At 37.9% G+C, this 18,824-nt stretch overlaps 1 protein-coding gene across 2 annotated transcripts in view; it reads right to left on the bottom strand.

The window, feature by feature from the left end:
• PPA2 (inorganic pyrophosphatase 2) overlaps nucleotides 1-18,824 on the bottom strand; it is a 128,520-nt gene that overhangs the window by 82,509 nt on the left and 27,187 nt on the right. For both annotated transcript variants that reach the window (XM_074228766.1, XM_074228767.1), the window contains one exon: nucleotides 14,531-14,617. In XM_074228766.1, coding sequence (XP_074084867.1) covers nucleotides 14,531-14,617 — 87 coding nt within the window. The remainder of the gene's footprint in view (nucleotides 1-14,530; nucleotides 14,618-18,824) is intronic.

Genomic DNA, 18,824 nt, shown 5'->3' with positions numbered 1-18,824 from the left:
CCTCTGATAGTCTGGATGGGATGGATCAGGGAAAAGAACACAAAGAGGAAAGCTAAACCAAGGTGACCTTGAGGGGAAGGCAGAATTAGATAGGGAAACTAGAAAGTGGCCCTCCATCTAAGTCTTGAAGGACACCAATAATTTCATGAGGAAAAGGAAGGGAAGAAATGTATACCAGATATAGGTATAGCCAGTGCCAAGGCAAAGTAATGGGAAATAGAGTCACTAAATCATAAAGTGTGTAAAGGAATGATATACAATCAGGTTGGAAAGGTATGGTTGGTACAAGCTTTATATGCTGAACATAAGTTTATAAAAGTGATCCTTGAAGCAACAGGGAGTCAGTGGAGACTGAACAGGAGAAATGACAAAGTCAGTCATAGAAAGAAAACTCATTTTTTAAAAATTGAGAAAAAAAAACCTTTTTTAGGTCTATAATTACAAGACAAGGTAAGTAGAAGTATTATTTGGCACAAAGAAAAAAGGATTTCTTGAGACAAGGATACTGAATACAACCCATTTCCTAGAGAAACTCAAAGTATATAGGAAACAGTCACAATGGGTTCATAACCAGTCAAGTTCTAGAATTGGGAGTAGTTGGTTTTGTTTCAGTAATGAAAAAGAAACTGTCTCACCTCAGGGGTCTGAGATGGATTAAGTTCTATTAGTCTTTTGGCTGCAGTACTGGGCTTGGAATCAGGAACATTCAACTTCATGAGTTCAAATTTGGTCTCTTGTTATTTACTAGTTATGTGACCCCAAGCAAGACACTTAACTGGAAAATAAGTTAGAAAAGAAAATAGTAATTACTCTAGTTAGTACCTTTGCCAGGAAAACCCTAAACCCTTGGTCAAGATGAAAAATGGCCAAACTGTTCTTTCACAAGAACTGGTATAAAAGAAGGCAAAATATAATGGTTAAAGGTTACTTCCTATTTACAACATAATATAGCTTACTGATGTCAAAAAAGGACTACAGAGCCCTTCTTTCTCTGCCCCCCCCCATTGCAAAAACCTCAGTTTTAGAGAAATTTCTTCAGCAGCTATATATGGAAAGTGGACTAGAGAGAGAAAAGACTTAAGAAAGCTAGACAAATTGGGAGGGTATAGCAATGGTTCAGGTAAAAAAAAAATAAGGATCTTATATTGAGTGGTACCTGAGAGAAGCGAAACAGATGCAAGAGATAATGAATGTAGGAACAAGATTCAACAAATGTACAGATAGATAGGATTAGCAGGAATAAGGGTAAGAATGACAACAAGGTTGTGAACCCAAATAACTGAAAAGATGATATGTCTTTGACAGAAATCGGGAGGACCCAAAGAAGAATGGGTTTTAGAGAAAAAATACTGAGCTCCATTTTACACAAACTGAGTTTGAGATGCCCATGAGAAATCAGTTCCAGATGCCCAAGAAATAGCTGGTGATAAAGGCCTGGAACTTAGGAGAAGTTATAGCTGGCCATATGCTTCTAAGAGTCATTCACACAAAGATAATTAACTTATGGGAACAAATGAGGACAAGTAAGAAGTGAAAAGAAAAGAGATGAGGGTCTGGTACAGATATCTTCCACTAGTATATATGATGATCTGGGAAAGAAGTCTAAGGAAGCAGAGCAGAACCAAGACAGAACAGCATCACAAAATTCCTGAGAACAGAGAGCATTCAGGAGACAGAACAGCAAAGAGTTTAAGCCAGAGAAAAGACCACAAGATTTGACAATTATTAGATCATTAGATATTTTAAGAATCAGTAGTAACTTTGAAGAAAATGATTGCAGTTGTGTGATAAGATTAAAAAAAAATAAAGAGACTGCAGAGGGTTTAGAAGAGATTGACAGGAAAGGAAGTGGAAGCCAAGAGTGAAAAAGGCTTTTATGAAGAATTTGGCTGATAAGGGAAGAAACACATGACAGTTTGTAAGGATGTGAAGATCTAGGGGTTTTGAGGATGGGGAAAACCGGAGCATTTCTGTAGGCCACCAGAAAAGAAGTAAAATAGAATAAGAATGAGATCAAAGTAATATCAGCTATAATAAATTCAAGAAATATGTGTTTATAGGTGATGGTTTAATAAAAAGTACACACTAAAAGAATGGAGGAAGTCACACTTAAATAACCTAGATTCCTCACAAACTACTGAAAGTGGTAATCCAACATTTACAAGCAGTAGCTTTTTTTGCAAGAATTGAAGGGAAATTATCTTCCTGAAATTATTCTCTTTGAGCATTTTTTTATAAATCTAAAAGAAAAAGCTTAATCTTTTAGTTACAGTTTATAGATAATAGGAGGCGGAAAAAAAAAGAGCATGAGTTAGCCACATGAATCAATATCCTAAAACAGTCCTGACCCTACTCAAAAAGGGTTCAGGCCACCCATGCCCATATCCCACCACTTCAAGCATAAAGACCTTTAACTCACCTAAATGTTTTAGGCTCCAAACTTTACAAACTTATATTTTTGTTTGACATTAATTCTCAAATGACATCACAGAATAATATCTTGACTTTCAAATGAACTAGATTTAAGAAAGTGGACCTTCAAAGAGTCATCAGTCTCATCTTCTCCTCTAGTCACTGGAGTTTATTGGTAAGACAAAAGTCAAGATACCTGGCCATGGCCTTGGATGCAGTGGATAACTTTGGTCTCTCTAAATTAGGTCTCAGTTTGTCTGAAGCAATGTCCATTCGGTGACTCAGGGCTCTAGCCCCACACTGGACTTGACCACCAGCTCTTACAAGAAAGAATGATTATATGAAAAAGAACTTGTTGGGGGCAGCTAGGTGGCACAGTGGATAGAGCACTGGCCCTGGAGACAGGACCTGAGTTCAAATCTGGCCTTAGATGCATAATAATTGCCTAGCTGTGTGGCCTTGGGCAAGTCACTTAACCCCATTGCCTTAAATAAATTTAAAATAAAATTGTTTAAAAAGAGGTTGTTAAAGAGTGCTGAGCACAGTGCAAAGTGATGAAGATACAAAAAGAAAAGCCAAAAAAGGTCCCAGTCTTCAAAGAACTTCCATTCCTGAATAAGGTAGGGGGAAAAACCATAGCTAAAAGGGGTTATTTTCATGAGGAGATGATCTGGAAGTGCAGCAGCAGGCTCAAGGAAATGGGCTCACCAGGTACTTATCAACAAGGCCTTAGGGCAAGAATTCAGGCTTAAAGAGTAAAGGTCTCCAGGACTTGGTCTCTAGACTAAGTAATAAAGTAAGAATCTGAGAAGTTGGCATTCAATGTTAAGAAGTCCCAGTTTCTAACAACTTTACTGGAAATTTCAGGTAGTCATTGACCATACTCTATATGACACGATCCCCCAAGGCCATCTCCATTTGCTGAAATCCCACCTGCTTTTCAAGGATCAGCTCAAACATTAGTTGCTTTGTGAAACCTTCACTAAGTCCTTCCCCACTGTTCAAGACCTGACCTCTCCATCCTTGAATCCCTCAGTATGTGAGACTTTGGTGATGAAATCTAAGCAAGGACTTCCATTCCCAAGAAGAAGCTTCTATCCATATGTCCATCCCAGAAGTAAATACAAGATATATACCAACATGCAGTCACCTTGGGGGAGAAGTGTGCTGAAAAGTGGAATTAGAAAAGATCTCAGCAAGGAAGTAGTAATTAGACTGAGCCTGGAGAGGAGGGAAGGGCTGCAGTGGGTGAAGGCTGACAGGGAAGCAGCCAACACTTCAAGGCTGGCTTGTTCAAAGGTGCCTGGCAGGAGAGGGTGATGCCATGGGGAGTGGACAGCAAAGAAGTCGGTCTCACTGAAGCAGGTTGGCTGGGTTGGCTTCAGCTCGTGGTGCAGAGCAGGAGAAACATACAGTCAGCCTGGAAAAAACTAGCTGCAGCCAAACTGTACCAAGCTTTAGATGCCAAACAGAGGCAGTGGCATGTGATCCAGAGGGCAGCTTCTTCAGCAGGGGGTGAGGGGCTGGACTGGCACATAGTAACATCCACATGGAGGATAATTTAGAGAGTGAAGAAGCTGGAAGCAGAGAAAATGAAGGGGAGGATAGAGTCTAGGTGAGATGGGATGAGGGCCAAGGCTAGGTCACTTTGGTGAGTGTAGAAAGATGGGGGGAAATGCAAAAAACTTTGAGAGGGAAGAATCAATAACTAGGTGGTACAATGGGTAGAGTACCAGACCAGATCTGGAGTCAGGAAGACCACAAGTTGTGAGACCCCTGACATGTCATTTAACCTTGATGTGCCTCAATTGCCTCAACTATAAAACAAGAATTACAATAGCACCTACCTCCCAGGACTGATGTGAGGATCAATGAGATAATATCTGACACATAGGAAGCATTTAACAAATAGTAATTCTCTTAGTATCCAGCCCACCAATCTTGGCAATCCACTGGATGTGGGGCACGAGTGACTGAAAGGTTCAGGATGAGTCCCCCCACCCCCCCACTGAGCACTTGTCACTGTTCTTATAGTACTGATCTGCCTTTGTAGAACTGACTTATCACCCCTCCTAGGTGGAATGCCTCAGCTTACTCATCGTTGTAGTCCAAGCAGGGTCTTTTTTGGACACTCCTGATAGCAGTATTCAATAGTTGTGGAGAAATTATATTGAGTTATGTCAACCAGATCTAAATAGTCTAATTTTAATTAATTTTTAAAATTTAAATTCAATTTTAAAATTAAATATTTATGTTTCTAGGGGCAGCTAGGTGGCGTAGTGGATAAAGCACTGGCCCTGGAGTCAGGAGTACCTGGGTTCAAATCCGGTCTCAGACACTTAATAATTATCTAGTTGTGTGGCCATGGGCAAGACACTTAACCCCATTTGCCTTGCAAAAAAAAAAAACAACCTAAAAAAAATGTATGTTTCTAACTATGAGTTAAAATACAAACACATTATTTATAAGAAATATCCAGGTAACCTAAGATTATTGTTTGAGATAAATAAGACAATTTAAATGTTTTCTTGATAATCACTGTTTTTCTTAATACAACAAAACATATCCCAAATATCCATAATTAACTTGTTAAACTGGAACCAGATCCCTCTTCAAGTAGATGATTGAATTTGCTTTGGTAAATAAAATAGCTAAATCAAAATTAAGTTATCTCATATAATGACAGTAATTACTTTAGAAAATATATTATGACATTTCCAAAAATCAAATCTATATCTGAATTTTAATTTGGACATATATGCATTTTGGTTATATACAAAACAGCAACATGATATTCATAGGAAAATGACTAATTAAATTAAATTAAATAATAACTGACTGGAACCAAGTATTGTTTATTCAAGTAAATAAGGACAAACTATAAAAATGAGGGCTTACATCTAGAATGAAAATCATGGTGCAGTAGATAAGAGTGCTGAACCTGGGGTCAGGAACACTCATCTTCCTGAGTTCAAAACTCAACTCAATATTGAGTCCTGGGTTCAAGTCTGAGCTGGCTCTGGATGGGAGGCAATCAGGATTAATCACACAGCTAGTAAATGTCTGAAGTTGGATGTGAACTCCAGTCCTCCTGACTCCAAGACCAGTATTCTATCCACTGTGCCACTGAACTGCCATTTTCTCCAATGGACACACAAATATCTACATATCCATATTATCTTCTATCTCTTTCCCAATACTGGCTCTCTCCCAATGATTTAAAAACATGTTCAAGAAACAGGATGCTCTCAGAAAAATCTGGAATGACTTACATGAGCTATGTAAAGTGAAATGTACTGTGTACAAAGTAACTGCAATATTGTAGGATGATCAGCTGTGATTGACTTAACTTTTCTCAGCAATGCTGTGACCGAAGACAACTCTGCAAGACTTAACGAAAAAAATGCTTTCCATCCCCAGAGAAAGATGGTGCCTGAATACAGACTGAAGCATACTATTTTTACTTTATTTTTCTTGAGGCTTCTTTTTTGGAGGGGTCTATGTTTTCCTTCACAACATGACTATTATGGAAATGTTTTGCATGACAACACATTTATAGTCTATATCAAATTGCCTACTTTCTCAATGGGGAGGGATAGGGAAGATGGAAGGAAGGTAGAGAATCTGGAACTCAAAGTTTTAAAAACAAACATTAAAAATTGTTTTTAACTTGGTGTGAGGGGGAGGAATAAAATGCTAAATAAATTAAAGAAATAAATAACATGGCTCAAGTCTCTATCTGAATAAAAATCTTCCTTTGACCCTGCTGGAGATTACTTCCTCAGTCTCCCCTTATTCATGATTAAAGTTAAGATAAAGAAATTCCTACTTGAATTCTACAAAGTTCTACATTCCACATTCTTATTAGCTCCCAATGGTTAAATTACCATTTCTATGACAGGCTTTCCAAATCTCAATATGGAATCCTCTCTAGAGTTCCAGTCTTGCATCATCACTTATCTTTTAGACACCTCCAACTGGAAGTCCCCAAGTCAAACTCATTATCTTTCCCCCCCTCCCCTTTTCTGAACTTCCCATTACTGTCAGGGAGTCATCCATTGGATGGCTTGCAACCTCTCACTCCATTTACCCCCATATCTAATTTGGTGCCTATCTATCATAAGATCTTTTGTGTGCCCTTCCTCTGCTCAGATAGCCCTCAAGTTCTCACGTCTCTCTCCTGGAGAACTGGAATAGTCTGCTCACCAGAAGCCTTGCCTCAAGCCTTTCTCTACTTTCTCCTCCACTTTACATCTTTTCAAAAGATTTCTCAAAAGCATACAGCCCCCGCTCACCTAGTCCTCCATGAGTTCCTTTCTCTTACCTCTAGGGTCAGGTACAAAGTCATCTGGCATTTAAAACTTACCTGGGCCCCTCTCACCTCTCTGTCTTTTTGTATCTTACTCCATATCATCCACTCTGAGATCCAATATAATAGTCAAGGTGAGTTGAGGGAAAAGGAGGGAAAGGAATACAGTAGATGAAAACCTGGAATCACAGAGCCTCGTCTTCCTTAGATTAAATCTGGCCTCAGACACTTACAAGTGGTGTGGCCCTGAGGAAATCACTTAATTCTATTTGACTTGGTTTCCTCATCTGTAAAATGATCTGGAAAAGGGAATGGTAAACCACTCCAGTATTTCTGCCCCCAAAATCAAAAAGTGTAAGAGGTAATATTTGAGAAGCAAATCATATGGCAAAGAAGTAAAAATAATGAATGTCAACAGAAATTTATTAAGGTACTACCCAGCACTAGATACAGTAATAAGTTCTGAGTCACAAAAAAAAAGACAGAATAACAACAACAAAACAAAAACCCCAAACCAATCCTTCTATCTTTTCACACCTGGTCCCTGTCCTTTCTTGCTCACTTTGCTAAGGGAGCAGACAACAAATAGTAATATACAAGCCAAATAGTAAATAGAAGGCAATCTGGGAGTGAAAGACACTTGTCACTGGGGAAGGAAACCACCCTGAAAATAAACGAGTTTTGAGCTGAATATTGAAGGAAGTCAAGAAAATGAGAAGGAGAAGGGATCAGAGAATACTAGGCATAGGGGACAGTCGGGTCAAAGACCAGAGACAAGAACTGAAGAGCCACTTTCAAGAACCAGCAAATAGACTACTATGCTGTTGAGTCTGCAGAAAAGGGGCAACAGGAAACATCCACTGCTCAACACATATTCCTTGGCACCAGCTCAGTAAGGCCATAGCTTGACCAACTTAACTAGATTTTTTACATGACTTGAGGGGTTACATAGGCAGAGCCCCATCTGTGAGAGAAATACAGCAGCAGTGTTACTCACAATTAAGTGAATAATTATAAGGAATTTCTCTTTGGTCTTGGATCTGACTGCTTGAAAAAATGACTCTCTCCATGCATGCAACACTCCACCAGTTTTGTCAAACAGTTTTTCTAGTGACAGTTCAGTGATCTGAATTTTTGTATTTTCTTTTTTTCTGTGATGTCAGAGCAGGATAGTATTGGTGAGGAATCTCTATCATGCAAATTGGGATTCATTCTGAGGTTTGTAGCTCCTCATGTTACTGGGATATTGGTACTGGACAAGTAACTTGTTCCCAGTTGCAGAGTCAGTATGTCAGAGTTATATTTGAACCCAGGTTTTCCTGGCACTGAGACCACCTCCCATCAATTAAGTCACATTGCTTCTCAACTGGGTGACACATTCATGAATATATGAGATGAGAAAATTCTAAGCTATATATGTGGAACTCACAGTCTTGTAAATAGATGAAAGCTGAAAATTAACTTTGCATGTAATTAGAAAAATAGGTAAAATTTTTTAAAAAAGGGTGATACAATGGAGAAAGATAGGAAAAAATTGTCATAAGGAATGGTTAGGAAAAGAAATAGGAATATTTAGCCTGGAAGACAATAGTCAAGGTGAGATGACTTTATGATAACATGTTTTAGAGATGAGTTATAGTTGTGTCCAACTGTGGCTGATCAGACCAATTGGACCTCAGGATGCTCTACCACAGGTTGGGCACAAATAGTTCATGGGAGCACCTGGGGTGGGTACTCTAAACTTTTGTATGTCATGTTTCCTTTGAGCTGCCTAACTCATAGAGTGCCCTCACTGATGAGGGCACACTATGCTAGGTGGTCTGTGTCAGTGTCTCCCAAGCTGTACAATCAGTTCTAAAGTTCTTCAATGAGACCTTCACAGGGTGTCTTGATATCACTTCTTCTGTCCCCCTTGTGAGTACTAGTTCAGTGTGAGCTCTCCATAAAAGTGTTTTTGGCGAGCATACATCTGGCATTCTAACAATGTGTCTAGCCCATCGTAGTTGTCCCCTCTGTTAGTAATACTGGAATGCTAGGCAGTTTAGCTCGAGAAAGGACTTCAGTGTCTGGTATCTTCTCCTCCAGGTGATCTTCAGAATCTTCCAAAGACAATTTAAATAGAAGTGATTCAGTTTCCTGAAATGGTGCTGGTTTCACAGGCATACAGCAATGAGGTCAACACAAAAGATCTGTAGACTTTCAGTTCGGTACTCAGTCTAATACTTCTTCTCTCCCATACTTTCTTTTGTAGCTTCCCAAATACTGAGCTAGCTCTGGCAATGTGAGTATCAACCTCATTGTTAATGTGTACCTCCTAGGAAAGGGCACTGCTGAGGTAGGTGAACTTGTCCACCATACTCAAAACGTCTCCATTTACTATAATTGATGGTTCCACACATGGATGGTGTGGTGCTGATTGATGAAGTATCTGTGCTATCTTGTTAATTGTTAGAGCAAAATGGGCACAAGCAGCAGAGAATCGATACACACTTTGTTACATTTCAGCTTCAGAGGCTGCATTGATGCACAATCATCTGCAAACAGAAGATCATACAGCAACACTCCCTCCACTTTGATTTTGGCTTGTAGCCTTTTCAAGTTGAAGAATTTTCCATCACTGTGGTACTTGACCTTAAAGTTGTGTTTATCCTCAATGAAGATATCTGATAACATGGCTGAAAACATCATGCTAAAAAGGATGGGAGTAAGGACACATCCTAGTTTAACTCCATCAGTGACTAGGAAATCTCAAGAGGATCGTCTATCATTCAGAACCTAGGCAAACATGTATCATGAGATTGACATACAATACTGAGGAACTTCTCTGGGCAGCTACATTTTGACATAATTTTCCATAAACTCTCATGACTGATGGTATCAAAGGTCTTGGTCAGATCTACAAATGTTGTATACAGACCTCTATTCTGCTCCTGACATTTTTCATGGAGTTGTCAGGCAGCAAACACTTTATATTGATTGTTCCTCATCCCTTCCTGAAGCCACATTGGCTCTAAGGTTGGGGACCAACTTCTAGGTGAAGGATAGTCTATTGAGAAGGACTTTAGAAAGAATCTTACCAAGAAATATTGTTTAGGTTATATATATATATACACATGTATTTTGGTTATATACAAACAGCAATCTAACTCTCAAACTGCTAAGAATCTCCTGGAAACACCATGTTTTGCTCTAGCTACCACATTTTAAGGGGACAGAGACAAATTTGAGTAAGTTGAAATAAGGGTGACTACTTCTTTAATGTTTTTTCTTTTTTAATCACTTTCCCCCCATAGTTCTAATTCCTCTTCCATAACAGGACTAATATGGAAATAAGTTAAATATGATTTTTCATGTATAACTTTTACCAGATTGTTCACCACCATGGGGAGGGGGGATGAAGGAAGGGTAATAGAAAAATGTGAAAATCAAACTTGCAAATGGATGAAAGCTGAAAACTGGAAAATGGAACTGGAAAATTAAATTAAATTTTTAAAAAAGAAAGACTGTGACTACAATGGAGAAAAATAGAAAAACCATAACATAAGAAATAGTTAAGAAAGGAAATTAGAATCTTTGGCCTGTTAGACAGAACACCAAAAGGGACACACAATAGCTATCATCAAATATCTGAATAATCATCAAGTAGACAAGAGATTAGATTTATTCTCTGTGACTCTGAAGAAAGACCTGGAAGCATTAGATAGAAGTCACAGGGGGACAAGTTTTTAAACAACAAAAGAGAAACCTCAGAGTTAAAAGAGACCACAGAAGCCATTTGGTCAATCTTTTGAGACATAAGAGCCAGCCAAGAGCATCATAAATGGTTCCAGGAGACAGTGTGCACCCCATCACTGAGAGTGTGAAAGCAGAGAATGAATGAGCCCTTTTCAAGATGTTGTTGATTGAAAGAAGAATTGAAAACTATTAACAAATCATTAATAATGAGAAATGTGGAAGAGTCAGCAGTTATCTAAATACAGAGAAGTACACTAATACACAATGTGATACTGTGAACTGGTCCATCCATTCTGTAAAGCAATCTGGGGTAAATCAAAAGTTATTAAACACTCATACACTTTCACCCAGTGATAACACTGATAGGTCCATATTCCAAGGAAGTCAGAGAAAAAGTGGTCACATATATGACAAACAGAAATAGAGCACATAAAATATTCATGGGAATATTTTTGTGTGTGTGATAGCTAAGAATTTGAAATAAAGTTGATGCTCACCTATTGGTTTCAAATGCTGTAGTAAATGAATGGAATAGAAAGTTTCTACACCATAAGAAACAAAAGATATGCTGAATTCAAAGAAGCACAGGATTTATACGAACTAATAAATAGTGAAGTAAGGGCAACCAGAAGAACAATATATGCAACTACAGAAATATAAATGGAAAAGAAAAACAATAACTGGATTGTGTAATTATAAAAAACAAAACTGAAATATCTGAACACCTCCCTTACCTCTCTTGGATAGAATCCCTAATGAAGGGAGCTGGAAACTTAGAATAAGAAATGGATTAAACTGGTGGCCAGACTCATAAGACGCTGAGCTAGAATAATCAAGCAGAATATTGCCTGCTGGTCCTGACTCATATCTCCCTTTTCCTTTGCAGCACCTTCAGCACTTTCTAATCTCCAAGTTCTCTTCTATGTTATTGGTCTATCTCTGTATCTTAAAATTTTCTCCCATCACTGGCAATATTTTGGAAGAAACTTCAATTCCCAAAACTTTGCTCTCCTCCTCCTTTAGACTGAGCAATAATAATAGTGACTTTTTTTAGCGCTTTAAAACCTATAAAATGATTTACATCCCAAATAAGTCCATGACAACCCTTTAAGGTTAATGTTACTATCCTCATTTGACAGATAAGGAAAAAACTGAAGTTGAAAAAAGTGATTCGATTCATATCAGTTAAACAATTGTAGTAAATGTCTAAAATAGGATTGGAGTCCACATCTTCCTCTCTCCAAGTTAAGCATATTATATCACTGTTGCTCTTGTTCAGTCATTTCAGTTGTGTCCAGCTCTCCTCAACCTCATTTGGGGTTTTCTTGGCAGAGCTACTGTTTCCTTCTGAAGCACATTTTACAGATGAGGAAATTGAGACAAACAGGGTTAAAAGTAACATTCTCAAAATCACATAGCTAGTAAGTGTCTGAGGCTGGATTTGAACTTAGAAAGAGGAGTTCTAACCACTGTGCCCTGCCTTGGCTCTCTATCCACTGTATCATCTAGCTGCCCTATATATCACAAGGACTCATTTAATGGAAATATAAATATTGCAATTTTTTGTTTGTTCATTTTTGTTTTTTGCAAGGCAGTGGGGCTAAGTGACTTGCCCAAGGTCACACAAGCTAGGTAATTAAGTGTCTAAGGCTGAATTTGAACTCAGGTCCTCCTGACTCCAGCTACCTAGTTGCCCCTAAATATTGCAATTTTATAAGTAACTAATCAATGTAAAAGAATTTATTAAGAAATTATTGTATACTTTTTGTATACTTTTGTATACTATTGTACACTTCTTACTTTTATATATGGAATATAAAAGAATCTGAGATCACTGTCCTAGTCCTCAAGGAATTGACAATCTAATTATGTCTTTTAGACTGGAAATAACTCATGTATGAAAGAATTTATTTTTAAAAAACTTATTCCCTATATAATCACATAAATATGATTATGTACATAATTTTATGTAGGTGTAAATATATGTATGCACAGATACATACAAATATGTGTGCATATATATGTGTGTGTATATATATATATATATATATATATATATGTATGTATATATATAAATAAAATCATACATAATCCATAAAGAACATTTTCTAGAACTAGGGACACCCAAACTTTGTTGACATCAAATATTATATCAAGTTAACTTATCAAGAGTTTAAATTTTACAGGACAATCCTACAAGGTTATGAAACACTACTAAATCAGAACCCAACTCGGGTTGTGGTTAGTAACAATTTAGTATTAGCAAAATACAAATGATTCTTAAAATACTTACAAAGATCCATGATTTTGTCCTTGTAAACAACATAAAGGAGTTGCTGAGGTCAAAATCAGTTCCTCACTCAGTGGCAAAAGATCTACCTCTCCCAATCTGGTTAAATAATTGACTCTCAAATAACAGAAAGACTAGTACTTGATTTCTTTCTTTGATTTCTCTTCCTTTTAAACTTGATTGGCATAGCCTGAAGCCCACCTCCCCTGCCCCTCACTTCACTTTAGTGAGGCACTGAAGGAGGATTTTAATGCAGAAAAATGACCAAGTTTTATAGTGTGGACCCAGGATTTCATCTGTAGAATCCTCCCTAGGGGAAAAAATTCCCTATTGTACAGTGGATTGGCAACTATTCTGCAACTTACAATCTTAGGGATGTTATTGAAAAAAAATTACTCCAATAGTACAAAAATTTGTTGTTCAGTTGTGCCCAACTCTATGTGACTCCACAAAACATGCTATCCATGGGGTTTTCATGGTAAAGACATTGGAATAGTTTGTCAGTCTCTTCTTACTAAGGAAAACAAAGGTTAAATAACCTGTTCAGGTCACACAAATGTAAATACCTGAGGCCAGATATGAATGCATATCTTTATGATTCCAGGCTCAGCATTCTATCCACTGAGTCATCTTATCTTCATCAGTACAGAATTAGCATCACTGAAAACTACTGGCTCCTTTGTGATGCTATCTCCCTACATATCTGATCCCTTCCCAAAGGTCTGAATTAACTTATTAACTTACAATAATGCTGATGAAGGATCCCCCCCCCCAAAAAAATCAAAGAATCATGTCTAGATTAGGTAATTTGAAGCATCACTCACTCCTTCAAGTGCTAACTATATTAACTATATGCTAGTCAATGTGGAGGGGGTGAGGGAGAAGGGAGTGAGAGGAGAATAACCTGTGGATAATACAAAGAATGAAACTATTCCTACCCACAATGAGATTCCCATCAACTGAACTGCATTTCTTTATCCTTTCTTACTTTCTTAACTCTAGCCAGTTCACTGGAAAATGGAGGCCTTCAGCATATTTAACCTGCATGACCATCAGCACTTGTCCCTATGTCAAGAGTTGGGATCAGAGGACAGCAGCAGCTCTAGACCTTCTATGCAGAAAGCTTAGACATTTTAGTTGCTAATGGGCCCCCAATCTAAAACCTCACTGTCATGTAGTGAGGACTTCAAAGTAGGAAAACTGTGGATTCTGCAAAATGATAACAGCACCCTTAGGGTCTGCAAAAGATAAGCTACCTCAATAATACACAAGCTACAAAAGAAAGAAAACTAATAAATACACTTAGAGAACAGAACTCAAAAAGTGATTTGATTCCAGTGAGTTATTTCTTCCTGATTTCCAACACAAAATGAAGAAAATCTTGAGTTATTGTTCCATGAGACCCTCCACACTATACTCAATTGGCAGTGTGTCAGTGTTGGGGATGGTGGGATTGTATACTTTATGCTTTTTGGTTCTTTCTTGGTCTGGATCTGTGTTGCACCTGAATAAACACCTTAATTGGTCATCCTGAAGGTCTTCAGAGAGGGCAAACTGACTTACCCAGAATCACACAGCTAACAGGCTCAGAGGTAGGACTCCAAGGTTGACCTCTCAGGTTTTATTTCTTACTAACTAAAATGCAATTCCATAAACCTGTTTAACCAACTTCCAAGTGAGTGTCCCAAAGCTCTCTCCTGTTACCATCACCTACTCTTAATCTCTAACAACTTCTACATAAAGCAAAGAGAACATATTAGAAGAATCTTTTAGAAAGAACAAACCTTTGAGCCTATTTCACAAACATCAAGGGGATCATTATCACCGCAGCAGTTGGTGGCAGTGTCTTTGTGAAGAGGATCTTCCCAAGTCTAAATAGAACAAAAATAATAATGTAAGTTAGTGACCAAATTCTAACTCCAATCACCTTCCTCCTTCACCCTATAATCATGAATTTTATAGGTATCCACAATGTGAATGGAAAAGTTTCTCCTCTGTTGAGACTTTACGAAGGTCAATATGCCAATTCATCTGTAACTGCTATTACAATTGAAGATGATTTTACAATATTTCCTCCTCCAGACTTCCATTTGTCTGTATAATCACATCTGGAAGTGGGTGGTGTTCCCAGACACACACGTTTCTTCAAGCTTAGTCAGCGTCTAAACTTACTCTTTCCAGTTCCCATATTGGATGTCCCTGCCCTTCTCTGCCAGCCAGAATCTGGACTTTAATCAGTCCCCATATAGCAATAACAGCTGAGCTGGCACTTTATCTGAGTTGAGAGGAGATAGGGTTGGAGGGGAACACACTTCATGGTCTTTAAGCATCTTTTATCAGAAAAAAACCAGTCCTTCCTTGTGTAATATGAACTAAAAAGCAAGACTGCATCTCATGAAAGGAAACAGATTAGATAGATACAAATATATAGATATGCATGTATGTATATATGTGTGTTTATTTCCCCCCATTTTATTCTATTCATGGACATTTTTTATGTTGCTTACATATCTGTTAGAAGATTTCAAATAGCTACAGGATATTCCTTAATTCTTAAATTCATCTGAAAATTGGAAAAACGTTGCATCCTGTTGACCTCCAAAATATTTATGTGTGTTTATGTTTTAAACTTTCTGTGATCTAGACTGGAGGTCTCGGACATGAGCCTGCAACATTCCCTGTGACTGAAAGATTAAGAAATTATTGGGAAATATTTAACAAAACAAATAAAAATAAATTAGAGCATAGTTAATGTTATATATGCAGGGATCCTTACATATAGTTTAGTAGCCCCCTTCCATTTCTATTTGAGTTTGGCACCACTTCTTTAGGCAACTTTGATAAAAAAATTACAGACAAGGTGCTAACCTGCATTGTTGGATAGAATTTCCCCACCTAACATGCAATGAAATCACAGGTCATTAAAATCATCACCATCATCATTAATAACAATAATTATATTGCCTCTTTAATTTAAACTGCCAGAAGGAAGGAACATGTACAGATTCAGAAATGGAAGGGGCCTTACAAATTTTAGAGAAAAGAAAACAGGAAATGCTGGTGCCAGAATTTAAAACCAAGGGTTCCAACTCTAATTCCAGTGCCTTTTTAATTCATCAGCCTTATTTGTAATTTTGGATTACATATATCATTGTCCCTTCTTTTTTTTCTTTTAAAGATTTTATTTGAGTTTTACAATTTTTCCCCTAATCCTGCTTCCCTTCATTGTCCCTTCCTTTGGGCTGATAAGCACTTTAGAGTTGGTATCTAGTCAACAAACTTGTTTTTTTTTTCAGATGAAGAAACTGAGACCTAGGGAAATCAAATTATTTACCCAAATCACACAGCTAGAGGATGTTCATTATACTTTACACATTACACATTCATATACATTCTTGATCTATATTCACACCACTTAATTCACATCATTCATCTCAGAGTCCTTTACTAATATCCTAATGTTATGCACTATCTTTCCTTAAAAAAGTATAATCATTTTCTAATGCTGTATTTGGAGGAAAATGACTTATTCTCCAAATGACCTTGGGCAGTTCACGTAATCTCAATTTCCTGATCTACAAAATGAAGAGGTTGTAACTAGATGACCTCTAAGATCTCTTCAGGCTCTCTCTACATGATCTTTCTTTTTCAGTTGTTTCTTTCCTCTTTGCTTCATTCACTTTTCAACAACCAAGATGAAAAATTATAAAAATCTTAGAAGTTGGAAAGCACCTGAAAACTCATCTAATTCCCAGCCAAAGCAAAGATTTCTCCTATAATTTCCCTGAAAGACATCATACAAACTCAGTTTGAACTCTTTCAATGGAGAGAAGCTCACAACTTCACATTCTACTCCTAAATAGTTATACTTGTTATAAAATGTCTTCCTTAGCTTGCACTGAAATCTACTTTTCTTTCACTCATCAACCCTTAACTCTACTTTTAATGTCAATGTTGAGAAATGAACCTAGTCTTTTTACTGCTGAATGAATAACTGCGTTTTGCCAATTGACACAATGGATAGACACTAACCTTGAAGTCTAGAGGACATTAGTTTAAATTCCATTTTATATGTATCCTTGCTTGTGTGACTCTAAGCTACTCACGTTGCCTCACTGTGCCTCAGTTTCCTCATATGCCAAATGAGAAGGTTGGCCTCATTGGCCCCTTGAGTTGCCTTCCAGTTCCAGATCCATGACTCTGTGATCCTCTTTTTCTATTCTGAATTTTAGCCTTTTGTCAATCCCTTTCATTGGGATTATGGGGGAGAAAGGGGGCCTAGTAACCAGGAGACCACCTTCTAGTCCTGATTCAGTCACTAATCAGTTGGGTGGCCTTGGGCAACTTGATTAACTTCTCAGATCCTTAGTTTCTCTACATCAAATGAGGGCATTGGACCAAATGATTTCCAAAGTCTTTGTCAGTCTAAGATGTCTGAGTCTCCAGGGCAGGGAAATGAAGAGAATCAAAAGCTTTGCAAGCTCGCCCTCTTGTGGGAAATAACGGCAGTCTTCAGTCCTGAAGATCAGTCCAGAAGGAGCTCCCTCCAGCCAAGTGGACAGGCCAGTCATGAAGCCACCCTACAGAGAAAGCAGCTTTGGCAGATTGTCCTGATAAAACATGTTCTCCTTACCCCTTTCCTACCCATACCTCATCTACATCTCAGAGCATCAACATGGGACCATATATTGAAAGCTAGAAGGAATGCCAAAGGCAGCCTTATTTCACAGATAAGGAAACAGAGGCCCAGGGAGATTATGTAATTGCCCAAGGTCATTCAGGCAGTAAAAAGCAGAGCCAAGATTTGAATCCTGGTCCTGTGATAACAAATTTCTCCACACTTTGTGCTGCCTTTCCAGGTCTTCTGGTGCAATCTTCACTCTCTAATGGCATCCCCCAGGCCTTCTCTTCAATCTCAACCTGCTACTTCTCACATTCATTTAATGATAAGCATCTGTTACCCTTTGTCCTTTTATGTTTCTATCCATAATGTTGCTTTACAATCTACTCCTCCATCAACCTGAGATGCCTTTAGCTCTTCATGTAAAAGATACAATATTCATTAAAGAGGAAATATTAGGATTCTCAGTACCAATGAAGCAAATGATCATATGAATTAAAGCAATATTTTCCTGAGGCAACAGATAACTGAAGTCACCCTTGGGTATCATCTAATCAAATGACTAAGGGTGGGGCAGGCCTCCACTTGGAGTTGCTCTTTAAGCACTCACACAGAGAAGCACAAGTGGAAGATAATTAGTCACATGTGGCTAATTTTAGTCCCTCAGGGGAAACCGAGGATGATTTTTGGCTAAAGATAACTCCAACTTTGAGGAGATACTACTATTTCAGCAGGAAAAGCTATTACTTCTAAAGGTCTGAAGGGCTGCGGGTTGGGATAATGACAGCACACTGGTGAATCACAAGTTAAGTGGAGAGACGGCCACTTTAGCAGCATTTCTCTGCTTCAGCGTTCTGCTAAGCATGGTTGGCTTGGTAACTGCTCTGAACAAATTTCCTTCCATTATGAGTCAAATCATAGGAGAAGAGCAAAATCCCTCACCAAACATCACGTAAGCAAAGGAGCTGCATACAAAATGTTACCTGAGTAATAAATGTTACCTGAGTTACCTGAGTAATAAATGCATCATGTCACTGTCTCCAATTAACAGTGCTAATAACATTCATGGAGGGCTTTAAGTTTACAAAGCACTTTCTTGCTCATCATTAAGCTCCACTGTTTTTGGAGCAAACAATAAGCACAGCCTGGGGGAAAAGAGGGAAAATGTATGCCAATGGAATTTCCATATTCTAGAAGGTCATGCCTGTTTTATTTGGTAACTTATTTATATGAGATTCTACCAAGAGGAAACATTTTTCCTACAAACTAAAAAAAAAAAAAAATAAGAGGAATTAGATTACTTAGAACAGGAAAAGACTCAAAACATCCTTTAAGTCAAAAACCAAAAATTTTCTAGTAATCAGTGAGGCAGGATCATTGATTGTAACCAAAAAAACTTTTCTCAAAATATCTTATGCTAAAAAAAGGACCCATTTAAATTTCCCCAATAGTGTGAG

Source organism: Macrotis lagotis, chromosome 3 (genome assembly GCF_037893015.1).
Source record: "Macrotis lagotis isolate mMagLag1 chromosome 3, bilby.v1.9.chrom.fasta, whole genome shotgun sequence".
In the NCBI taxonomy this organism is placed as follows: domain Eukaryota; kingdom Metazoa; phylum Chordata; class Mammalia; order Peramelemorphia; family Peramelidae; genus Macrotis; species Macrotis lagotis.
Note: the sequence above shows the minus strand (reverse complement) of the source record. Positions and strands in the feature narration are given on the sequence as shown.